The following is a 22832-nucleotide window of genomic DNA, read 5'->3' on the forward strand; positions in this document are numbered from 1 at the left end:
TTCAGATGTTTCTGATGAGGGATATAAATCCTGATGGACTCCCATCCGAGTGTATTCATTAATCATGCGTCTCATTGGCGAGGCTCTGATTTGCCACTGAGACAGATGAAGATGAACTCAGCAATATATTTCTCATCATAACACAACCCTCACATAAATATTAATAGCATCTTTTCAGCTGGTGGGCATGAATCATTTTTCAGACAGGGAATTTTAAGAGCTATCCATGCATGTCCAAGAACAGTACATAAGCAAGCAGTTGTGATAAACAACACAGCTTTAAGGCAACAGTGAAGAGAAGGCTTTCACTGTACAGGAGATTCAAAGGGTCTTTATTTTACTTACTTGCACCATTTATCAAAACCTTTTCTTATTTAACTTGTCAACAGAAATATTTTAATTGCGCAAATGATTATGACTGATGGTAGTTTATGAATACAGCAGTTAAAGCTGCTGTCATGTTGACTGCTTTGACATAGATTTTGTGTTTGAGACATCATTTCCAAGTCAATACAGTAGCTGCTATTATGGATGTTGCTGCGATGTAACTGGCTACTATGGGGAGTTAAAGGAGCATTTTACAGTATACTTTGAAGGTCCAGTGTTTAACATTTAAGAGGATCTATTGGCAGAAATGGAATATAATATTCATAGGTATGTTTTAATAAGTGTATAATCACCTGAAACTAGGAATCATTGTGTTTGCATTACCTTAAAATGACCTGTTTACAGACTCCTTCCATGGAGGCCTCCATGTTTCAATTAATGCAGTTTTAACATATTAATTTTCATCTTCTTGCAGTAAGGACCTACATGGGGCACACTCTACCAGGTTAGCTACTGTGCACTCACTGATTTTTCCAACATGGGAAACAGCCGTCTACACAAGACCTGTTTGAGTTGCTGGGCAGCAGTTCAGAAGTCTGGACAGGTTGTTCGTACATATTCAGTGCAGAGTTATTGAATGATGAACAGTTGTCATCAACTATTACAACCCCCTGGTACAAAACGATTGCCAATGATAAATACACAGTGTCACAATGATCTATTGTATTGTATTAGTGATGTAAGGTTGTTCATGTCATTTCAGGTGTATGACCATCAGTACAAAGCTGTGTTGGATGGCATAGAAACAGAGAGTATGATGGAGATTGACCCAGGTCAGCGCATTGAGATCTTCAGAATGGGAAACGGGAGCAACGAAGTTCTCGAGGTGCACGACTTTAAAAATGTGAGTAAAAGGTTAAACAAGGCCATGTAAGCTATTCTTCTGCTGAAAGCTTGATTCTGTAATTGTATCTACTCTTCAGCGGAGGAAGGATTATGATGTTCACATCCTGCCCTTTTCAAACAGCCAGTTGACAGCATTTATCCTTTGTTGAAGTAATATTTTCTTCTGCAACAATGTTTTCTCCTCTTTTGTCACTCTCAATGACAAACCTTTGAAGCACCTGGGAAACAAAACAATGGAAATTATACTCAGTTAGGTGTAAACGGGGATCAGAAATACTTAAAAATACCTACATGTAATGTCAGTAACTGAATTTAAATCAGTAACTGTACCCCTTCAGATTTTGTGCACACGCAGCAGCCAAGAAAGAAAGATTGGTCTCTTACTAAAAGGCGGCTTTCTTCCCGCTAATTCTATACAGTAACTTCTTTTCAGCACAAAGACAAACACCATTAAGAAGCACATCACTACATGCATTTGTTTCTCACACCTTTTTCAATTACAATTTTGTCTCCAGCTGAACTCATTAACTTACCTTTCATTCCTAAATCCTGCTCAAGTGTGCAGGAGGTAACGCTGCACCTCTGAGAAGGGAGCGTGCTGCTTGACTGGGTAATGAATGCTCTTATTCGCACACCATTATTTACAAAGAAATGTTGGGTTGCAAGGCTGAACGTTACAGGATACACCTCATCACAAACAAAAACCTACATTGAGTTGCTATTGTTTTTGTTACAATGGTCTTTGTCAATCTAAAATGGCTATATGATGGAAACCAAGCACAGTGCCGGAAAACTTTAACCTCTGCAATCAATCTCTCTATTTCCTTCTCTCTCCCTCAACAAGCCCAGTACTGTGTGTGTGTGTGTGTGTGTGTGTGTGTGTGTGTGTGTCCCACATACCCACACACACATGCATAAACACACATGCCTGTTGCTTGTTCCACTTCCTGTTAGTGAAGCACATCCCCTGAGGAGATTTGTTTGATTCAGTGCTCCACCATGGAAGACTAAGAAACAAGCGAGTGAGCAGAGTAATTCAAACCTTACTGTGAGAGAAAAAAAAAAAAGGGGGGGGCAAAACCATACAAAATACAATAGGTTATTCTAAGTGGTAGCTTGTCCACTGATGTTGGAATAGATTTTTCTAATACAAAAAAGAGGATGTTGCATGTATTACACAGACCAAAAGCCACCTCGAAAATCAGTCTGCATTAAGCCTGAGGGCTGTGTGAGGAATGGAAAATGAGGGGATTATGCCACCAAGACCTTGGACCATAGGCGAAATCCATTCACTATTGTTTCAAACCAATACTACACTCATTTTAACAGGAGAAGATGGAAAAAACTGGAGAAAGAGACATCCTGAGAGAGAGCCACCAGGGTCATTTTTACATTGAAATAAATTAATAAATAAACTCTTAATAAATATTTTTGAGAAGCGATCAAAAAGCACATTTAGGAAAATTGGCCTTGAACTAAAATTTTAGCTCAATAAAATAACTGCTTTGGTGTTACAGCACAAATTAGTTTATATGTTTTAACTGTACACCAAAGCAAGGTTAGGATATAATCAGAATACAATTAGAGCTGAAATAACAAAAACTCAACAAAAAGACATTTTGTGTTTAGTTGTTTTTTTTCAGATTCACATTACAAAACTTCAGATAGTGAAAAATAAAACAAACTCTTTGGTAAATTTAATACACTCCAATGACATTATTTTCTGGTAGTGTATTTCAGTCATCTCTCTCACTTTCCACTTGAAGACTGTAGTTGCCTGAAAATTCCTCAGAAATTGTAATAAGACACTGTTCTACTGTAGGGCTCCAAAGTAAAGAAGTTTCCTTCTCTACACATCGGTTGGGAAACAAACCAAAAGCCATAATTATGCCTTTATGGAACAAAGAATTGGATTCTATGCTTGCTGATGTTTTCATGTAAATTTGATCTGGCCACAAATCTGATACAAATACGAGAGACATTGCTACTGGCAGTCACAGCTCAGAGGACCCAGAGCTTCTTGCTACAAGGTTGCACAGCACCACTGCATCAGTGTGCCACCTTGTATATAAGAGGTGGACTAAACATTTTGTATCCCAGCACTGCAAGTATTGCACTTCTTCTTCTTCTCTCTATTTCTTACCACCAGGCCAACTAGATCAGCTGTCTGCTTCAACATACACATAACAGCCACCAGCCTCTCAGCACAGCTATTGCTGGCTGGACCAGATTGAGTTGTGCTTCCATACTGTTATCATATTGTTTTAGCTCCTTACCTTCAAATAGCATCTCGCCTGAAGCTCAAGATAACCAATATCCATGAATCACAACAGATGATGGAATAAACAGCTGGTGACTGCATCTATAATAAGTAATATTAATGCAATGTTTTTGAAGATTTCTCACTGTTTTCCAACTACCGGTATGTTCTCTAATAGATTATCTACAATGGAGCTGGAGCCCTCACTTTGATAACCAGAACTGGCTGTGTCCATATGACTTTTGATATCTCACAGTCAGCAAATCATTACAGTGGATGTGATGGTGAAACTAATCAGCTTCAGTGAGTAGCATATAGCAATGACAGAAGCAGTGTAATCCTCATTATCTCTTCATTTTATTGTTTGTTTTTATTTTATTAAATTTATTTGAAACAATAAAAGTTACTTTTTCTCATAGATTTTTTACCCACCTTATTATAACAGATGTTATGCTGAACATCCTTACTGACAGTCAGGGAACAAAATAATCACCAGCCAACAGTGAACAGTGAAATGCTGGTAAAATATGCCTTTTGCATGTACTTTATAAATTTCTGATGATAAACAATTGCCAGGTGACAAATTACCTTTTTCAGTGACGAGATAATGACAGCTACGTACGCCGACAAAAATGAAGTCCCAGAATTCCCATTCCCTACTATGGATTCAGTCCAGCGCTGTCTCTGTTTCAGATAGCCTTTAGCCATGAAGATGTGATGGTCAGAGGGGAATTTGAAATGTATACTGTAGGTACTATTGCATCCTTATTTCAGAGCAAATAATATGGAAGCAACACAAATCCCCTCAAGCGTTCATCCGTGCAAAAGTTCTTTGAAGCATTTTTTAAATCCATGACTGCAGGAACTACTGATGATTGTGAGGATAGCCTACAGTAACGTTACATACTGCTTAGATTTTGGTGATACTGTGGAAAGAGCTATTACCAGGCTTCAGAATGTGACCATGATTTATGCAATTAATAGGAAGATGATTATGCATGATGGTTGTATGTATTATGTTACATGCAGAAGTTACACATGAAGCCATTTATTATGCTATGGGTTAAAGCACAAAGATTGAGATTGTAAGTTGGATATTTCATGAGGAAGAAATGTCCCTTAAATACATACAATTATGTGAGTAATATTAAGGCATCGACCCAACTAATACCTGCTGACATGACTTTAGTTCTTTATTCACAGGAGCTGAATGATGCATGTGGTTACATGTTTTCTATTCTCTTGAATAGACGCAGATGAGCGTCTTGCACATACGCCATGTGAATATTTTAACACTGTCTGTTAAATGACATCCCTTTTCCATTTCTCATCCCTGCACTAATGCATCTTTCTTAATTTTCTGATTGACCAACCCCAGTAATCATTGTATCTCATCACAACAGTGCCCTCTCCTCTTCTGCTGCAGCTCAACCAATTCAGTAGACCCAAATTAAACAGAGACTCATCACAATAAAGCCCGGCATAAACATTATGCTTGTGTGCTTGAGACTATTATTGCCCCATCCGTTTTTCCGCACAGATGAAATTACATGCGGTACATTATGACAGGCATCACTTTGTATCATGTCTTGTGCGGCTGGTATCTGGTTTTCAGACTGACAGCTCCACAGAAAATGTAGAAACAGCACCCACATGGTCAGGTTAACCGATTCAAAGGAGATGTCATAGCAATCACCGTGTTACTGTAATTAAATTTAGATTGAATCAAGTCCATTTTCATGGTACCGCTCATAGAATTTTCACTTGATACAATTTTAAAGCAGCCGTGGCAGATGTAGATCCTGCCGTCTGTTCTAATACAGTCTGCTGAATGAGCAGCTCTACTCTGCAGAAAATAAATTGGATACAATCTGATCTACTGAAAGTCTTTCAGACTTATTCCAGCTGAATATCTTAGATTAACACAGAATGGCAGCGAGAGAGAATTAACAGATCTTTCTTGCCTATTGAGGCTCTATGTGTCAGACTGAATAGAGCTACAGTCCACATGGTGGAGGATCATCAGTGGAGCTGAAGAGAGTGACTCCACACTTGACTGCGCAGATTAAGAGAGTGACAGGGACCTATGACTGCCTAATTCAATGGGGGCACTCTCTGTAGAAAACACTTCATTCTCAACAAAGTCACTTGGCTCTCCTGTGCGATATATCCTGCTATAAAGTATTATACAACCATGGTGGAACACCCCCGCCTTTTTACCTCTATTCAGCTTGAAAGCAAGAGCTGTGTTGCAAGGGCCAAGCAGTCATCCATTTTATACTACGCTAAAAGAAAAGAAAAAAGATCAAAACACACCTCTTCTCACTCATTAGGTTTTAACTTCTTTGACTTTTTTAAGAGCTTTGATTATCAGCAAAAAGCTGAGCATTTTAAAATGATCTCCCCAGTGCTTATGGGATATCCACATCACAGCAAGCTAATGAATGATACATATATCTGAATTTCTGAGTATCCCCTCATTTCTTTTTCTTTTTTTCAAAGGGAATCACTGGGATCCGGTTTGCCGAACATCAGAGGTGCTACATCAGGACCCAAACTAGGAAACTACCAACAGAGGCAGAGGTGGAGGCTGAGGACACAGAGTTACTGGTACACCTCCTCCCTTGGCTGTCTGTACCTCAGACTCTCTGTAGTCCTACAGAGGCTGTCATGCATATTGTAGGGAGATAACCAGAGTTGAGCACTGTGAGCACCACACAAATCCTCAGCCTGTCCATCTTATCCTATCTCCCCCACCCTTCTCACTGAAGAATAAACTGGGGTTTGTGGTGCCTGTGAAACCGTCAGAAAGCTGCCCACAAACTCATAGCCTCTTTGTGGCTCACATCAAATGGTGTTTGCTGTCAATCTTGAGCCAATATTAATTTTTAATCATCTCCTCCAAAGGCTCTATCCAAATAGCCTAAAGGGGAAGGGTGCAAGAGAGGTCTGAGTGAGAGGTAAGCCATTAAAATGGTATTTTTTAAAAGATGATTTCTTTGTAAAATTCACAAGACTCCCTCTCTAAGTTTAGAGTGATTCATTTTTTCTTCTCTGGGTTCTCATAGTTGTATGTGAACTTCAGCAAAAGGAATGGAAGAGATTCAATCAATCAAAATTCCCAATTTTTCAGTGTCACAGTGCAATCCATTGAGTGGGCTGTATGTTCAAAGAGAAAATCCCTTTCTCAAATGTCTCTTCTGCTTGCATGCTCTCATTTACATTTCACATTGTAGCTGGGAAGAAGTACAGTAGTTGGCAAATATCTGACGCTCGCAGCTTCATTTTAAAAACAGAATAAACCAATTGTCAGTCCAAGCAAAACCCAGTCTCAGTTTTAACTTTAAGAACACAAGCTGTTACGCCCAAAAACCAAACACTGTTTTCTTTTAATTTTTCCCCTTTTATCTCCATAATGTCTGATCCACGTTTACAGATACTAATTGCCCAGGCAGCACCATATGTCCATGCCATTTCTGTCTTCTTTTGTGCACTGTGAGGCCTAATTGGCTTAATTCACAGTTCCAAAGTGAATCATCTAAGGCCAGGGAAGTGACTGGGGTTCATTCCAGTAGTTATGGAAGCCTTTAAAATGAGAAAAATAGATTACTTTATACCATGTTCAAGCTGTGATTTACATTAAGTTGTTTATCTTTAAGAATAATCATACACTGCTAGGGAGATGACACTGAAGTACACCTTCTTAAATCAGGCTAAGTAGTGATAACCATGGAGCAAAATATCTCCAACGTCTCCTGGAAATTATATTTGTAAATTTATTAAATCAAGTACATTGTCAGCTGGATTGTATCCGCAGGCAATGATCGTTCATGTTTTTGAACACCATGCTAGTCATAGGGAGGTGGTTAAGTTGGATGGTGGGTGTACAAAGTGCAGGATTTGCATCATCCGACATTGAATCAGATTTAGGCCAGAAAGGCACCTTGGTGGTTCAGTTTGCTACAAGCCAATTTTGCATTGCAAAAGAAGGATACTGTAGGAAAACAAATTAAATATGTTGTAACTGAATGTTTTGCAGATACATTTAGTACACAATTATTTTTAAAATTGTATATAAAATCATGAAAAAATGTTCCTCTTTATGTTGATAAAAAACATTATCAACATAATGGGTGTTAGCTGTGGCAAAGTATATATAAACATAACATTTTGGGAAATACATTTGTTTGCTTTCATGAGTTAGATGAGGAGATTGATTAGCTTAGCTTAGCAAAAAGACTGGAAATAGGGGCTAGCCTGAACATAACAACATCTGTCTACCAGCTCCTCTGAAACTCACTAATTAACACGTTGTATTTAATTTTTCTATTTAAGCCATACAAAGACCAAATTGTGCTTTTATGCAAGGGTTATCTGCAACTGTTTGGTAGGGCACAATTACTTCCTGGTGTTTCTGCTGGTTGCCTGGCTACCACACAGTTACCATTCCAAGACACCAGCAAGTCACAATGCAAAACACGTTTTTAGCTCAGAAATGTGTAATGATGTATGACTGAACTAATACATGACGAAGATCTGGCATTTCTAGTGTGCACTGGAATTTCTTTGCATTACCACATTGTTCCTGCACCCTGAAAGATGAATGAACTCACAGCTGTGCACAGGGCCATCATCTGCTGATGACATGACAGTGGGGTTGATCTTCTCTTCTAACTCTCAGCAAAAAACTGAATAAACGTATTTCCCCAAATGTCAAACTAATTATTTGATTCATATGTTTAAAATACCATACAAATGCCACATTATTCTCCCAATAATCTCAGCTATAACGAAGTTTACTTTTGACATTACTCCTTATTTTGCTGCTAGTATTGCTGCAGTTTTCGCTCCAAAAACATTGGAGTGTACAAGAGAAAGACAGTAAATGCCTATACTTAGGTAATAGTGACCTTGGCCTGACCTCACCAAGGTCTGTCCTCACATTAGACGGCGGCCTCTGATCGTTCCTCTGTGAGAATCCACCCACACGTGACCCTAGAGAAGATCAGCACGAGTTCCTCCTCGTGTGGTGAAACACATGAAGCTCACAGGGGTTAAAGCCAAGCACTAATGGTTCCTAGCTTAACCCAGCCGCAGGCTTTTGGGAAAGAGGGCTCAGAGCAGCCGCGGCAGGCTTTAGAGCTGAGGTGAAAAACAATGGCAAAAATTGCGGAAAAACTGCAAGCGGCTGATAAGGAAATGCAGCCCCTGCGAGGGAGAACCAGGTGACAAACATGAATTGTTTGCCAGGATTTTTTCCTCCCTTTTCAATTTGCCTCCTCTATGAAATGTCTGAGGAGTAATCCCTGAGCTTCATTCCAGTTCCCGTAGTCTGACACAGAAACCACCATCTGCCTCCCTCACACCCCTTAACATTGTCAACGGATGCTGCTTGCTCCATTAAACAGCCACTTAATATGGATGACCAAAGCTCACCCAGCAACCCAAAACCTCCCACTCAGACAACAACTGCAGAAAGAAGAAAAGAACAACACCACAGCAGAGAACGTGACTACACCAAAGTCCTGCAAACACTCGGTACGGTTTGTTTTCTCTCATATTGGTCTGTGAGGAGATATGAGCTCCATTAATAACAGGGTGACCAGAGAGTCATAATAAAGTCCGCTCACACGCAGAAGTGGCCCAGCAAAATTCATCCGTGTCTTAGGGCTGGTTAGTAAACTGGTGAGGCCGATCAGCTAACCGCTAATATGCTAGCCAGCTAGGAACATATAGCTCTGGTCATCTCAATAATTCTAACTGAGACGGGTTGGGGGGTGACATGCAGCAAAGGGGCTGCAGGTTGGAATCGAACCCGGGGCTGCTGCAGTAAGGACTCAGCCCACGCACGCTCTACCAGGTGAGCTGGAACCAACTCCTCCCTCATAATTGTCTGGCAACCATGCCTCTTTCGCGGGGCAGTTTATGACACAATATTTAATTGAATTTTTGTGAACAAACTGTAAGACAAAACAAGGACACATCCGAGCAGATGCACAGCAGTTTATACTTCCACAACTACAATAGCTTCTTCTATTTTGAATTCTCTGGCTGTCTGTTCCCTCAAAGGTCAGCACCATAAAGACAGTTTGCTATTTGTCAGTGGTGCAAATTTACATGTCAAAGTTCACCAAAGTTGAACTCCACCGCAAAAAGTTGCACAGATTTACTTTGCACAGACTAGAAAATCCACTTGAGATGAATTGATTTGTGCCATAACTTTTCACTGTTTTAAATGCTGATGTGAAGGCCTTTAGTGCCCTTAAGCAATTTTCATAGTAACTTGAATATGGGTCAACTAAAATTCATCACCTGGTACAGTGAATAATAAAACCCCGTTCCCTGTGTGCAGTATGTAAAAGCTCTTGGGCATCATGAGAAAATCTTTGTTGATCTCTGGCAAACATAGCATCACTTTAAACAATGTGTCATGTAGACAGTGTTTCCCCCCTTGGGACACAGTGGCAGGAGAGGGTAAATTCATTAACTACAGCACAACTGGTGTATAATTAAGTTGTGCACTGTAGGCGGAAAGAATACATACACCAGGAGCAGGCCACACAAAACAAATTACCATCATTCCCAAGGTCCAACATTTGATAAAAAGTTCCTTGTGTTCTAATAATACTATATCATTTGTCAATAGCAAAATGGAAAAGCCTTTCAAGGGTCTGTATAAACTGGAGGACTGTAATCATGTTGTCTTTGTGCTTGTCAACTGGCATTTAGAAATCCCTGCCCCATGCTAAAATGCTGACCTTTACCACTTCCCCCCAGGCCCTTTCCTACAAGTTATTGGAGTCGTTTCTCAACTGTGAAGTCAAAGTCAAGTTGTGAGCCCCCTGTCGTGACCTCCATTTACTTTCCAGAGAAGACTCACTTGGCTTCAGTGGTTAAGAGGTCCAATTAGAGAGTGCTGTTTGTGTTCCTCGAGTTTGATTTTAATTTCTGCAGCGACTAGAGCGGTGAGCGCACAAACTCAATGCCAGAGCACCCCCTCCGCCGTACCACCACAACCCCGCTACACCAGTCCTCCGAGTCATCATTAGTCTACTGCCCGGTGCTTAAAAGTGGGGGAAAGTGTGTCAAAAGCTTGACACCTCCCGTGCCGGAATGCAATCTTTGATGTGACAGAATGTGCTTAAGTCTTGTTTCCTTTTCTTCTCTGCAGGTCACAACTGACAAACTAGAAGCAGCGTGAAAAGCGAAACTCTAATTCAAGCGAGAGTGACAAGGGTTAACGTGAGGGAGGGGGCACGACCCAATATAAATGATTCTTGCTCATACTATAGCCCCAGGATTCTACGTCAAGCTTAACTAATGTGCAATTAAGCTTTAGACTGGGAGAAAATCACCTTGTAAAAACATTTGTCAAGTGAACTGTTTTTCTGTTCTGGGTTGCTAATTAACAAGGGAATGGGAAGAGGGGTTTGTTTGTGTGTGTATTTACATATACATGAAGAAAATAAATATCTCCACTGTTAGGGGAGAGCATTACCAAATCTCCTTCATATGTCTCTATTAGACAACACTGACATGTAGTCCCTATCATTAAGCAATAATAGTTTACTTTACAGCTCATGAACTACAGTATCAACAAATTAAGCCCACAGATAGTGCTGGGTGCCAAGCGAAGCATTGTGGTGGAGGGGGAGGAAAGAAGGGAGGGAAGGGGGGGAGGAGGGAGGAGAATGCAAGGCTTTATTGTGTCTGTCACATTAAACGATATTGCAGCCACACTCAGAGTAATGAAGACCACTTCTAAAGTCATTTAAAAGTCAAATCATCACTGTCTGTGAATTTCAATGATGTATAATAGAAAGAGCATGCTGGAGGCTCGAGAGGAGGGTGAGAGAGAGAGAGAGAGAGAGAGAGAGAGAGAGAGAGAGAGAGAGAGAGAGAGAGAGGAGGGAGTCGGGGCAGTGGGAGTCAGGAAGTTGCCGCCCTCTCAGCGGACAGAAAGGTGATAGATAAAACGATGAGGATGGAGCCGCTGCGTGGCTCAGGGGAGGATCAGTGCAAATGCAGGACAATACTTTGTAGACTCTGACATGCATGTTTGTGTGTGTGTGTGTGTGTGTGTGTGTGTATGGTGTTTTCTAGCAGGTGGATGAGACTGAGGCCATGGATATGAAGGTGGATGACTCCCAAGTGTGGGTTCCTGCCGAGGAGCCCATCGTTAACTCAGCCTTCCTCTTTGACTCCAAGATCTGGGAGATTTGCCAGGAGCTGCCCATTCACTGGATCCATCCCTCCCTTCTGAGCGGTGAGAGCAGGGGGCATCTCTGCCTCTAAATGCAGACTATTAACACTCTCACTGGAGGGCATTCCCACAGGCCACATGTAGGTCCGGAGAGACTGCAAGAGTTCCCAACCATATGAGCTTCCAGCCCAGGATACTCTCTGTGTGTTTGAAAAGTTGAGAGACGGTTTAGAGGAAGCATTCAGATCCTTTACTTAGGTAAAAGTATCAATACCACAGTGTGGAAGATACATGTGCATTAACATGTAAACAGCATTTTAATGTTGCAGATGCAGCTGATTTTAACCACTTTATATGGATTACATTATATTATGTTTTGCAAAACGTATAAATTATATATTTATGAGAGCCCTAAAAGTCTTGTTTTCTTAAAATAAGTAATAATTATATGAAACGTATTTATTTTATTATAGAATTTATGGTTTTGAGGGGGAAAAGTAGGACGAAGTACCAATATCAGTAGTTGGAGTTAACATTAAAAGGGTGATTTGAAATAAATTTTTTGTGTAATAATAAACCATTACCCTTCTTGGAAACCTCACAAAAGTGTTGCAATTATGAACAAAGCAAAGCGTATTACGTTGGACTGTAAAGCACTTCAAATGTTGAACTTCTCACTTATTTCACCATATCAGCCACTGTGTAGAAGTGTGAGGTACACACGTATACAACTAATATAAACAGAAGAGAGCAATATGAATTATAAATAAGGTGGATTCTTGACTGTTTATCAAGTCAAGGGTAATAAAACTGAAGGATGTAGAGCAAAAAACAGATTGTGTTCAAATCAGGTGATGATGCTCACAGAAGGAAATTTAATTTTAAAACTCAGTATGCACAAAAGTAGACTTGTATTTCAGTGGAGTCCAACTGTGTCTGTCTTTTCAGATAGTGTTAATCTATTATTCAACTGCAGCACATGTATAGAAACAAAACAATATGAACACAATATAATATTCATTAGTCATTATTGTGTATGTGTGCGTTTTGGCAGACCATCTGTGGTAGACCATTTATGTTAAATGTGTTTAGAAGGGGACAGTTAATACAGACTTTTTCTTCTCCCTGCTGCTTTTTATGTTGTTACATATTGTAGCTCATATTGTATGTGAAAACATGAATGCATCTCAGCATGCAGTCTCAGAATTAGGCCGATCAAGAAATTGATGCTTTGAGAAAATGTCACCTCATTCTACTAAATGTCTAAAACCAGATTGCAGAATAAGACTTTTAGGAATCAATAATGTACAAAAAAAATAGTAACTCCAGGAGTTGTAGAAGAAGTATTGCATTAACCTCTGAAATGTATTGGAGTAGACGTATGAAGTAGCAGAAAATGGAAATATGCTAGTACAAGTACAAGTAAATGTACATGTATTCTGAGTAAAAGTACAATCACTGCTGAATCGATGGCCATTTGGAGATTTACTTTTCAGGGTGTTCTTTCTCAAAAGGGTGTGTAGGCTTTACTAATTAGGATCTGTGGAAAATGATTCTTTTACTATCACAACACCACAATTTGACAGAAGCATTGAAAAGCCTGGAATAAATTCCAATGTACTTCTCCTAAATGTTAGTAATTAACATCAAGCCACTGGGAAAATAGAGTATACAAGCCAAAACTTTAATCCGAGAGCTTTCTCATTTTACTTTAAACAATAGAAAAATTGTTGCAGTTACACAAACATCTCGTCTCTTTACTTGCTCTCTCTGTGAACTCAGATGCTGAGGTGGAGAACGTGGACGCACCCGACACAGAGGTCACAGGTCAGCGTTTCACCCGCGATGTCCTGGACCATGTTCCTGTAAATGACTATGTAAGTGGGGCCCCTCTGCGCCGCGTCAGCCAAGGACCACACCATGAGATACAGTGAAGCGACTTCAATCAGCTCCAGCTCTGCCTCGACTCTTTCTGCATATAAATCGCTCACTAATTGATGTTAAAACTGACTTTGTGCACCAGAGGGCATAGCAATTGCTCTATATATCTGTTTAAGTAAGGCCAGTTCATTGAAGACTCCCTTAATGTCTCCCCATTAATTGAGAGGAATATCCAGCCTTTCAAAGGCAGCAACTTGTGCCTTACAGCACCCGATAGTTCCTTTTCTCACATCTTTTTTTCTGAGCAATGGAGAGCACTGTGTGAAAGGAGCACTCTCAAGGTCACTCTTTGCTGCACAGATAAGTTACATTTATTAATAATGCTTTAATTATCAAAGCATATGAAATGAATGGAAAGACCATGTGGTATATTGTGGTGTTCTGCATGTAAACCACTCACTACCGTATGGTTAATTATCCCTGACTGTGAGGGGAAATCATATAGAGCAGTATGTTACACAGGAATTATGCACTTATACTGGCACAAATAAAATAGTGGCACACTAAAGATACCGGGAATAAACACAGGTGCAAAGATAACCCCCCCCCACACACACACACACACACACACACACACACACACACATACACATGCACACACATTTAGTACTTACAGGTGAATAGCCACTAAAGTTAAATTCAACGATAATGAGCCGGGCTCCGTCTCCTCCTCAGAGCTGTGAGAAACGGTGAGGAGACACACAGAGAAATGAGACGTCCTATAATGTTGACATTTATCAGGCCCGTCCCAGAAACACCTCCCGCTCAACTCCTCAATTTCCCCCCCAGCTTCTCTGTCTTCTCCCTCGTCGTCTGTGGCAGGAGATGCGGCGCTATGCAATTAAAACATACCAGGGGATGAAAAACCCGGCTTTCCTTTTGAAACGTTCTGCCTCTATCAGCTGAGTTATGCATACCACTGCAATCCATTCCAGCAGCAGCACATCCAGGCTCTGTTTGTGGGTCCGGTGATAACAAAGGCCTTTGTGGCCAAGCAGAGGGCAGGCACCAGTCTGTAATTGGGAGTCTGAACTCTCGCTCATTCCAGTGGGATGCCACATGTGTTAGCCAAACCTTTTTTTTTTTATTGGAGCTTCATTCAGAACTCATGTAAATGTGCACACAGTCAGCAAACCACCAAGCACACACACAGTCTGTTACTCTATTTCTCTTTCTACCTACAGCCTTTCATCTACCATACTGACACACGCGCACACACATACACGCACATATACTGAGACAGACATGAAAAACCATGCATTCACTTCATCTGCGTTTCATTGGTCTGAATTTCAGCGCCACGTCTGTAAAGCAGAATAATCGTTTAAGTCCTCATGACAGAGGCTGACAGATATATGAAACTGACCTTTGCCACAGCTGCCATGTCAGAGTGCAGTATGTATCAGAGGTGGCCCTGGAAATTTCAAACTGAATAACTACCATCTGACAAGGCTGAAGGGATGCTACCACTGTCCTTGACCCATATACAAAGCATGGCCTTACCATATGAATTTACCTCACACAGGTGTAAAGATGTATGTGTTTCCATCTTCGTCGCAGTGTTTGTGTGTGTCAGACCTGGACTAGCCTTACAAACCTGTGGGAGCCACATTCAGGGTCAAGCTGGATGGCTGTTCATGCATAGCAGAGGCGCAGAATTCAAATCCACGAATACAGGAGCTGTTTGTGCCTCTAGAGAAATCTTTTTACACTGAAGCTAAAGCTCCTTATCACTTTGGTAAACCGGCAGAGTTTACTGAAATACATGACTATCTCCTTATTCAATTACATCCAATTTCATTGTCATTCCACCTGACTGTCGAGCACAGTGAGATGAGAATCTGAGATCAGGACAAGCGGCAAAGCATTCTCATGTGCCGCACTGTCCTGTGCTTCTGCATGAAAAAAACCCTTTTTGAATACAAAGCAGGGTTTGAAACAGAAATGTTATCTCTGCTGTTTTGATCCCAGAATGAATGTGATGAGCTCTGCTATGAGATTTAATAACACATCCAGGCATGTGCTTCAAGCTCATGAAGAGCGGTGATCAGCGTGTGTGAAATAACACCAACAAGTGTGGAGATTAGAGGAGTCGGGCTTTGATTCATTACATCTTATTGAATGACTGACGCACTTTTCTACTCTGCAGACTCATTCATATCCAGTGCCTCATATTATGCACAGAGGTGTCTCTGTGTGTGCCAGTGTGTGTGTTTGCATGTGTATACGTGAGCCTGAGTGTGTGATGAAATCAAATGCAGCAAGGGGGTAATGGCTTTTACTCTTCATTAATGCTGCTTGTTTTTGAGTGACTGCCTCAGATTTCCCAAGGTGAACCATTCTTATCACCGCAGCATCCCACTAGAGACGGCAACTCAAAGCCAGAGTGATTAATATGTACCCTCCGTTTTAAAAGGATAGCTCTGATTAATTGTCTTTAAGGTACAATGCTGCCTATTGGCTGTTTGTTTTGATAAACGCGGCATCATTTGAATAAAATATTTCCTTCATTTTCCGAGCGGGAGCTCCAGATTTCGTAAAACCCCAGTTTGGGCTGTGAGGAGCAGATAAGATTATCATTGGTCCATTGACAGCTTTCGTGTTGTTTCCATAACAGATTGTTGCCTGGAAGCTGATGACCTGAAACTTGACTGAAACAATAAATCATTAAAAGCCTACCTGCGCTTGTCATAGTAATAAATCAAACCCAGCCATGCTAGATATCATCTGTCGCAGCCTTTTTATGTGTTTTAAGTATGTCTCACAAGTGTGTAATTTTACTCAATTTATCACATCTGATGCTTTCTCTGTTATGAGTCATGCTTATGGTCAATGTATTGTTATGTGATTGCAGTCAGCTAGCTGCAGTTGAAAAGAAAACAAATACAATGTGTGTAAAACCCCTTTGACTGACTGATGAGGCAAGACAACCCCTAATTCCCATACTTAATGTAGCGGGGGACTGGATGGACTCCATGTGTTCCTGTGGGTCCTGTCCTCTTAAACAATTCCCACACATTTTCTTTTCCCAGCAGTGGATGTGTTTTGTTCAGCACTATTGCATGTAGCTGAGTCATTGTAAGCACTTGCAAAGAACTGTGCCAGTTAGTTCTGAATGTGAAGTCACCGGCTCCTGGATCCGAACAGTTTAACGACACAGCGCCGGATTGTCTCTGAGGATTCATTTACTAAAAGAGATTGAAATGTGGTCAAATGCATACTGAGGGCAGTTGCTGCATCAACTTGCGCAGTGAGTTAAGTGGCACTTCTCCGAACCCCATTTGGAGTTGCTCTTGATCAAAGGCATGGCACTCAGCCCCCACGAGTCTATGAGGGCACGAACCAACCAGCACAATGGAAAAATCCAAGGGCCATTAATTCTACCCAATTTACCTTTCGTTTGGGTTTCATTTGGCCCCTCTATAAATTCAGAGGCAGCCAGCAAGAGCAAATGAAAGAATCCTTGTTAGGCGATCATTACTCTGCTAATTGCTTTAGGAATGTGCCATGCACTTAAAGTCAAGGTCAGGGGGAGGGCGCCAAGACGTGGGGAGCTCCAATTTGAATGCTCTATTGGAGGAGGGGCTGCCATTTTGGTACAGAGTGTGGGCTTCGGTCGAGGGAGTTAGGAGGTCAGAGATGAAAGAAATAGTGTAATTATGCTGCTAACTACCAACGTTAGAGTCTCTTTGATTGAAGATAGCACTGGTAGGGAGGCTGTGAATGCTGGATTCAGAGATGGCGCATTGTGCAGCCGACAGCCGTGCTACCTCTGGTATAATAGAAAGGTCAAGGGTGTTATATCATGTTTTATGCTCCTGGAGCTTAAATCAAGCTCGAATACTCCCACCGCTATCTTGATCTCTTTGTCACAGTCATCAAGCATGGCACAACTTTGCATTTCCACAGACATCAATTCTGATCTTTTCACTCTTGTTTAGTTTTTACATATATTCTGCTGACCTACAAGCAAAGCAGGCTCATCAATTCACGCCACCCCCTCCCCTCTTCTTCTCCTGCCCTTGCCTTTGGGAGGACTGGCATTTGTCATGTGTGTGATTCTAACCCTGCCCCTCCTGTGTCCTCTGCAGAGAGATGTCGGAATCGAGCTGGATAACCGTCTGGATGACCGGGGCTACTGCTGCCAGCACTGTCGCCGTGGTTACCGCTACTGCCGCCGCTACCACGAGCCCCTGGGTGGCTTCAACCCATGGCCATATTACTACCAAGGAGGCCGGGTCATCTGTCAGGTTGTCATGCCGTGCAACTGGTGGATTGCCCGTATGCTGGGGAGGATCTGAGGAGGGCGTGTGCTGTCTGGGATTTAAACTGTTTATGTCGTTGCAAAGGTGCAAATTCTCCCTTTGATAAATATTCCAGAGCACTTGTTTGTGAGACCAAAGCAGTCCATTGCACACAGTTATTAACCAATCTGAAAGTTGGCCCATTGAGATTTAGTCAGTCGAAACAGTCTAAATGCCATTTGAAGCATTTTGATTCTTTCTTAAAAGGCAGTGGTTGTTTACAGCTGTCTAATTTTCTTCGCTTATCTACCCATTTAGTATCCTTGCTGTTTGATCCTGTTGAATGGGTGCAATTCAGTTTGGAAGATGTCACAAGAAGTTTATCTGCTCTAAAATAAATAAATACTTCAGTCTGTCCTTACCATGTTTTTAACTCTATGGGTTGTTCTACTAATACTGTAATGTATGAAAATGTATAACAGTACAGTACAGTAAAGTATAGTACAGTATAACAGTCTGAGTGGTGCTATCATGTTAGCCATTTAACTAAATATATACATTTTGTCTCTTTTTGTGATCAGTTTCTTTATTATTGCTGATATAAGTAGCAAATTAAAACCCACCATTGTGACACAATAAACAAACCTGCTTACTGTAGCTCATATAGCACTAGTTAGATGCACACACGCACAAAAACCATGTTAGAAATGATGAATAACTAAAATCATGTATCCAGACACCAGATATAAAATATAATACATACAATTAAAACACTATGTGCAATATTTTCAAATTAAGACCAAATGAGGGACGGAAACAAATGAGCAAAGATAATATTAATATGGCAGTACAGAATTAGAAGCTGCTCAGGCCTGGTTCCTTGTATCATAACACTTTTTTTATCTGTTTTTGGTATCATGTTAAACTAAGGAGGTATAATTAAAGATGCACAGATCTCAGCTGTCTGTCGTGATGTAGTTACTGTTGTGTTATCCGCCATTGTTTTCCCTGTTGTTGTCAACCACAGAACGCTTTAAATAGTGCTACTGTTCAAACTGTTTCTTCTCTGCTGAGGCGATTTTAATCTGTAACACCACATCTCAATCTGTCGAGCAGAAATAACTCTCATCTGCAACTAACGGATAAGCAAGCGAGATAGGCATTCGTAATTGATGTTCTGTCATCAGAATAACAAGGTGCACAAATGCTCAAGAGTATTCAAGCTATGTGAGATATTCAGAAGTTAAACACAGAGACAAAAATGGAGCACTCTTGTTGTCATACTTTGCTTTGAAGCCTTGTGTATGTTTCTGTCTCTTTCCTTATTTTTTTTTTCCAATTAAAATTTCATTGTATGAATAATCTCAGTTGTCCTATCATGTGAAACAATGTGATTTCTTTGAAAGAAACTTAACACCCCGGGGTGTTTGTGTGAAAGCTGATGTAGGGCGGGTTTGAATATGACTCATGCAATCCATATAGACAGACCTCCTTCTATCTTCTCCATTAGTCCCATTGCTCATTAGCGAAAACATTTAGCATCAAAATTAAAAGTGTCTTGACAAGAAAAACTAGACATGTATGCTTTTATTGTTTTTATTTTATAACCTGGGAATCCCTTGTGTATCTGATGCATAATAATGCATTGTTTTGCCTGCTAAGTAAATTTTGATGTTGACTCATGTTGGCTCCATTTGATAATAATGTCAGTGATATCAATAATATTTGGCAGTGAAATGGATTTTGTGAAATAGAGGGCGAAACATATTACTGTATGTAAATGTTTTATGGATATGCTCATAAATGGAGTTCAGACTGCAACCATATTGTTATTTTCAAATCAATAATGTCAATAGCCCAAAGCAACATGTCAAGTAAAAAATAGTGGCATGAGTTAACAAATGCAATAATTGCAAACATACTTCAAATAAACTGACAAGTGTACCACAAAGCCCCCGAGGCGTTTCTGAAAAGTTCATAAAATCAGTGTTTATATAATTCATTTCTCACTATTCCCCGCTTATCACATCAAATAGTGTTTATTAAAACAGATGCATTCAGCATGCTGGTATTGCTGCTGTTGTTGCGGGGGAAATAGTGTAAAGTGTTTTTTTTTCCGTAAGATGCTGTTAGTTGTCTATCTGGCGAGGTCTCGGAGGACTCTGAGGACTCTTTTGTGTAGTTGTGAGAGTAAATTGCCATGGAAGCCCTGAGAGTCGTTCTGAATGGGATGGCTCACCCTGACTGGAGAGGCTGATACAGATATTACAGCTGGCTCCCCGAGAGCTCCTCATGCCTGTTGGGACAAAAGTCCAATATTAACCATGAAAGTCAAACTTTAAAGTACAGACGTCACACAATTAAAAAAAATCACCATGGAGGAGACCCAGAAAGAGACTGGATGGTGGTGATACTGCACTACTACAACTATATAAGAACAAGTGGATCAGTCCATTTGTTGCATGCTAAAAGGAGCATCCATGTCTTTGTATCCAACACACAAATCTCCAGAGGTCATTGAAAGCATCTACGCCACGGAAAGAATCTACAGCTTTTGAAGCTGTTTGCATTCAGCATTCATGGTTTCTTTTCAAATATACAGTGTCTCATGATGTAAATAATGCAATATTAAATAAATGAATGTAGCTTAGTTAACAGGGTATTTAGTGATTCCACTGTAAATATGTGGAGAGGAGAGAAAAACAGAGTCACTGGAGTTTAGTTTGAAAAGGAGGTTTTTTCCTCTAAATAACTTGAACCACTCAAAATCAAATGATCTTTGATTACTAGTCTAGGGGTTTTTAATACTCCTACATCTATATAAATGAAGCTTGATTTGCATTCCCACAATGTATGATGTGGTTCAGTGCTGTCTACATTAGATAGGAGTTAAATCCGTGAGCTTGTGACAGTGAACTCCTCCCTTATACACCAGAATGGAATAATATATCATTTCAAATGAAGCCCTGCACGATTGTTCGCATCCTTTTTATACACTGTCTAGGAAACCCCCCTCCAGCACTTGTTTATCAGTGTTTTGATGAGGAGAGGAAACAAGATCGACTACTCTGCAAGATAATACACAAATACAGAACGTCTACCAGGTTAGCACAGTTCAAAGGATTTTGCCTGCCTGCTGAGGAATGGCCACTATCACAGAGGCTCACATGTGAATTCATTCCTTTTGTTACTTATCAAAAATGCAGGGAAACTTCACTCCCAGCTGCTTATTTTCATTTCAAATAATCGCTCGTTCATTTAGATCTATGAGTTGCTATTCTGGGGCGAAGGAGAGTGAAAACCAATGTATGAGGAGTGTCTGTATTTAGATTAGTAACCTGAAGGAATACTTCTCTCCAATCCAGACTGAGGCTCAGGCTCTGCGGAGGACACGTGTATTACCAGTGCCATCTTGTGTAGGGAGAGGTGTACTGTTCCAATATCAAACCAGACATTGTCTATTTTTATTGGGGGGGGTTACCATGCTACACCTGCTTAAATACATTTACTTTTCTATGAGAAAACCCTCAAATTTAGTGATCTCTTGAAATTTAACCTTGGCTGCTGGTTGTCAAGTTAACAGACTGCATGTAGCTGCAATGGCCATGAGACTGCAGTCATCAAGTCCTTTTCTCTGTAATGTTGCAGTCAGTCTGGTGACCTGATGGTTAAATAAGCTCTCCCTGTACTGTTCCTGCTACAGGCTGGAGGCACAATAATGTCAGCCGTCATCCTTCAACTGCTCCCACTGTGAGAGGCAGCATGGCACAGCAGTAAACACTCGCGCTGTGTCAGTGGCTGCAGGCGACACAGAAATAGTCCTCCTCTCCCAGGACCCGACTCTCGCTCCATCTTCAGGGTCTCTGACTCACAAACCAAAGGAAAAGCACAGACGTAACGGCTGCTAGTAGTCTTTCATTATTTTAGTAATCCATAACAACCTCCGCTTACCATATGGCAGGCAATCGATGAACCACTGAACAGAAAAGCAAAGTGTCTGCTTAGATGTAATGGAGGGTGGTTTGTGGCTGAATGTGGAGCTTGTGCGATAATTTGAGAATCATTTCAAACTATTTTCCTATTTTCAAAAGGCTCAGGAAGATGTTTTCGGGTGTGAAGAAGGTTGTAGTGATGGTTGCGGCTGTTTATGAACCACTGGCCTTGTTTTTCTGTGTGTGTGAGTGTGTGTTAATGCATGTGTGTTAACCCTATGGCAAGATTGGATTGTGTGGTACACAGCTGTGCATGTGGGTGTAGACAGAGCTAGGCACAGTAGGCAAGCCCTGCTGCCAGACAGCTTCCTCAACACCACCATCCCTCCCCGACCCTGAACGAACACACACACACACACACACACACACATACAGTCAACCCAAGCCAATGTACCCCCCCTCCAACACACTCCCCTCCAAACACACACACACACACACACACACATGCTCTAACAGAATCAATCCAATTGAGTGTAACCCTTCCACTCGCCAACCAGAGTCTCAACACACACACACACACACACACACACACACACACACACACACACACACACACACACACACACACACACACACACACACACACACACACACACACACACACACACACACACACACACACTCTTCACTCTTCACTCTTCACTCTGCAAGCTGTGGTGACAGACTCGGCTGTCTTCAGCTCTGGGCATGTCACATGCTAATGTATTCATCCACCCACAGCAACTGGAGAAGCAGTGCTCTTAAGTACAGTCCAATCAGTCTCTGGCCTGCAAATTCCATGTGGTCGAAAAGTCCCTCAAAGCTGCAACAGCCCTACAACATGACTTTGAGTTTTCAAGGCAGAAATACTTCATTTTCATTATCTCGACAGTAGAAATTAATTGACTTAGTAACCCCTTGCTAGCTATTCGTTTGCAAGTTTAATTTTTAATTTTTTTTTAATTCTGTGACATTTTGTC

General features: G+C 40.9%; 1 protein-coding gene across 1 annotated transcript in view; it reads left to right on the forward strand.

Annotated features, from left to right (window-relative positions):
* Positions 1-19243, forward strand: part of tnmd (tenomodulin) — a 44802-nt gene extending 25559 nt beyond the window's left edge. Inside the window, exons 3-7 of the mRNA XM_051421308.1 lie at positions 1091-1231; positions 5996-6103; positions 11597-11759; positions 13479-13573; positions 17729-19243. Coding sequence (XP_051277268.1) covers positions 1091-1231; positions 5996-6103; positions 11597-11759; positions 13479-13573; positions 17729-17938 — 717 coding nt within the window. The 3' untranslated portion in view covers positions 17939-19243. The remainder of the gene's footprint in view (positions 1-1090; positions 1232-5995; positions 6104-11596; positions 11760-13478; positions 13574-17728) is intronic.
* The last annotated feature ends 3589 nt before the right edge of the window (positions 19244-22832 follow it).

The sequence above is a fragment of the Dicentrarchus labrax genome, unplaced genomic scaffold (genome assembly GCF_905237075.1).
Source record: "Dicentrarchus labrax unplaced genomic scaffold, dlabrax2021, whole genome shotgun sequence".
Lineage (NCBI taxonomy): Eukaryota > Metazoa > Chordata > Actinopteri > Moronidae > Dicentrarchus > Dicentrarchus labrax.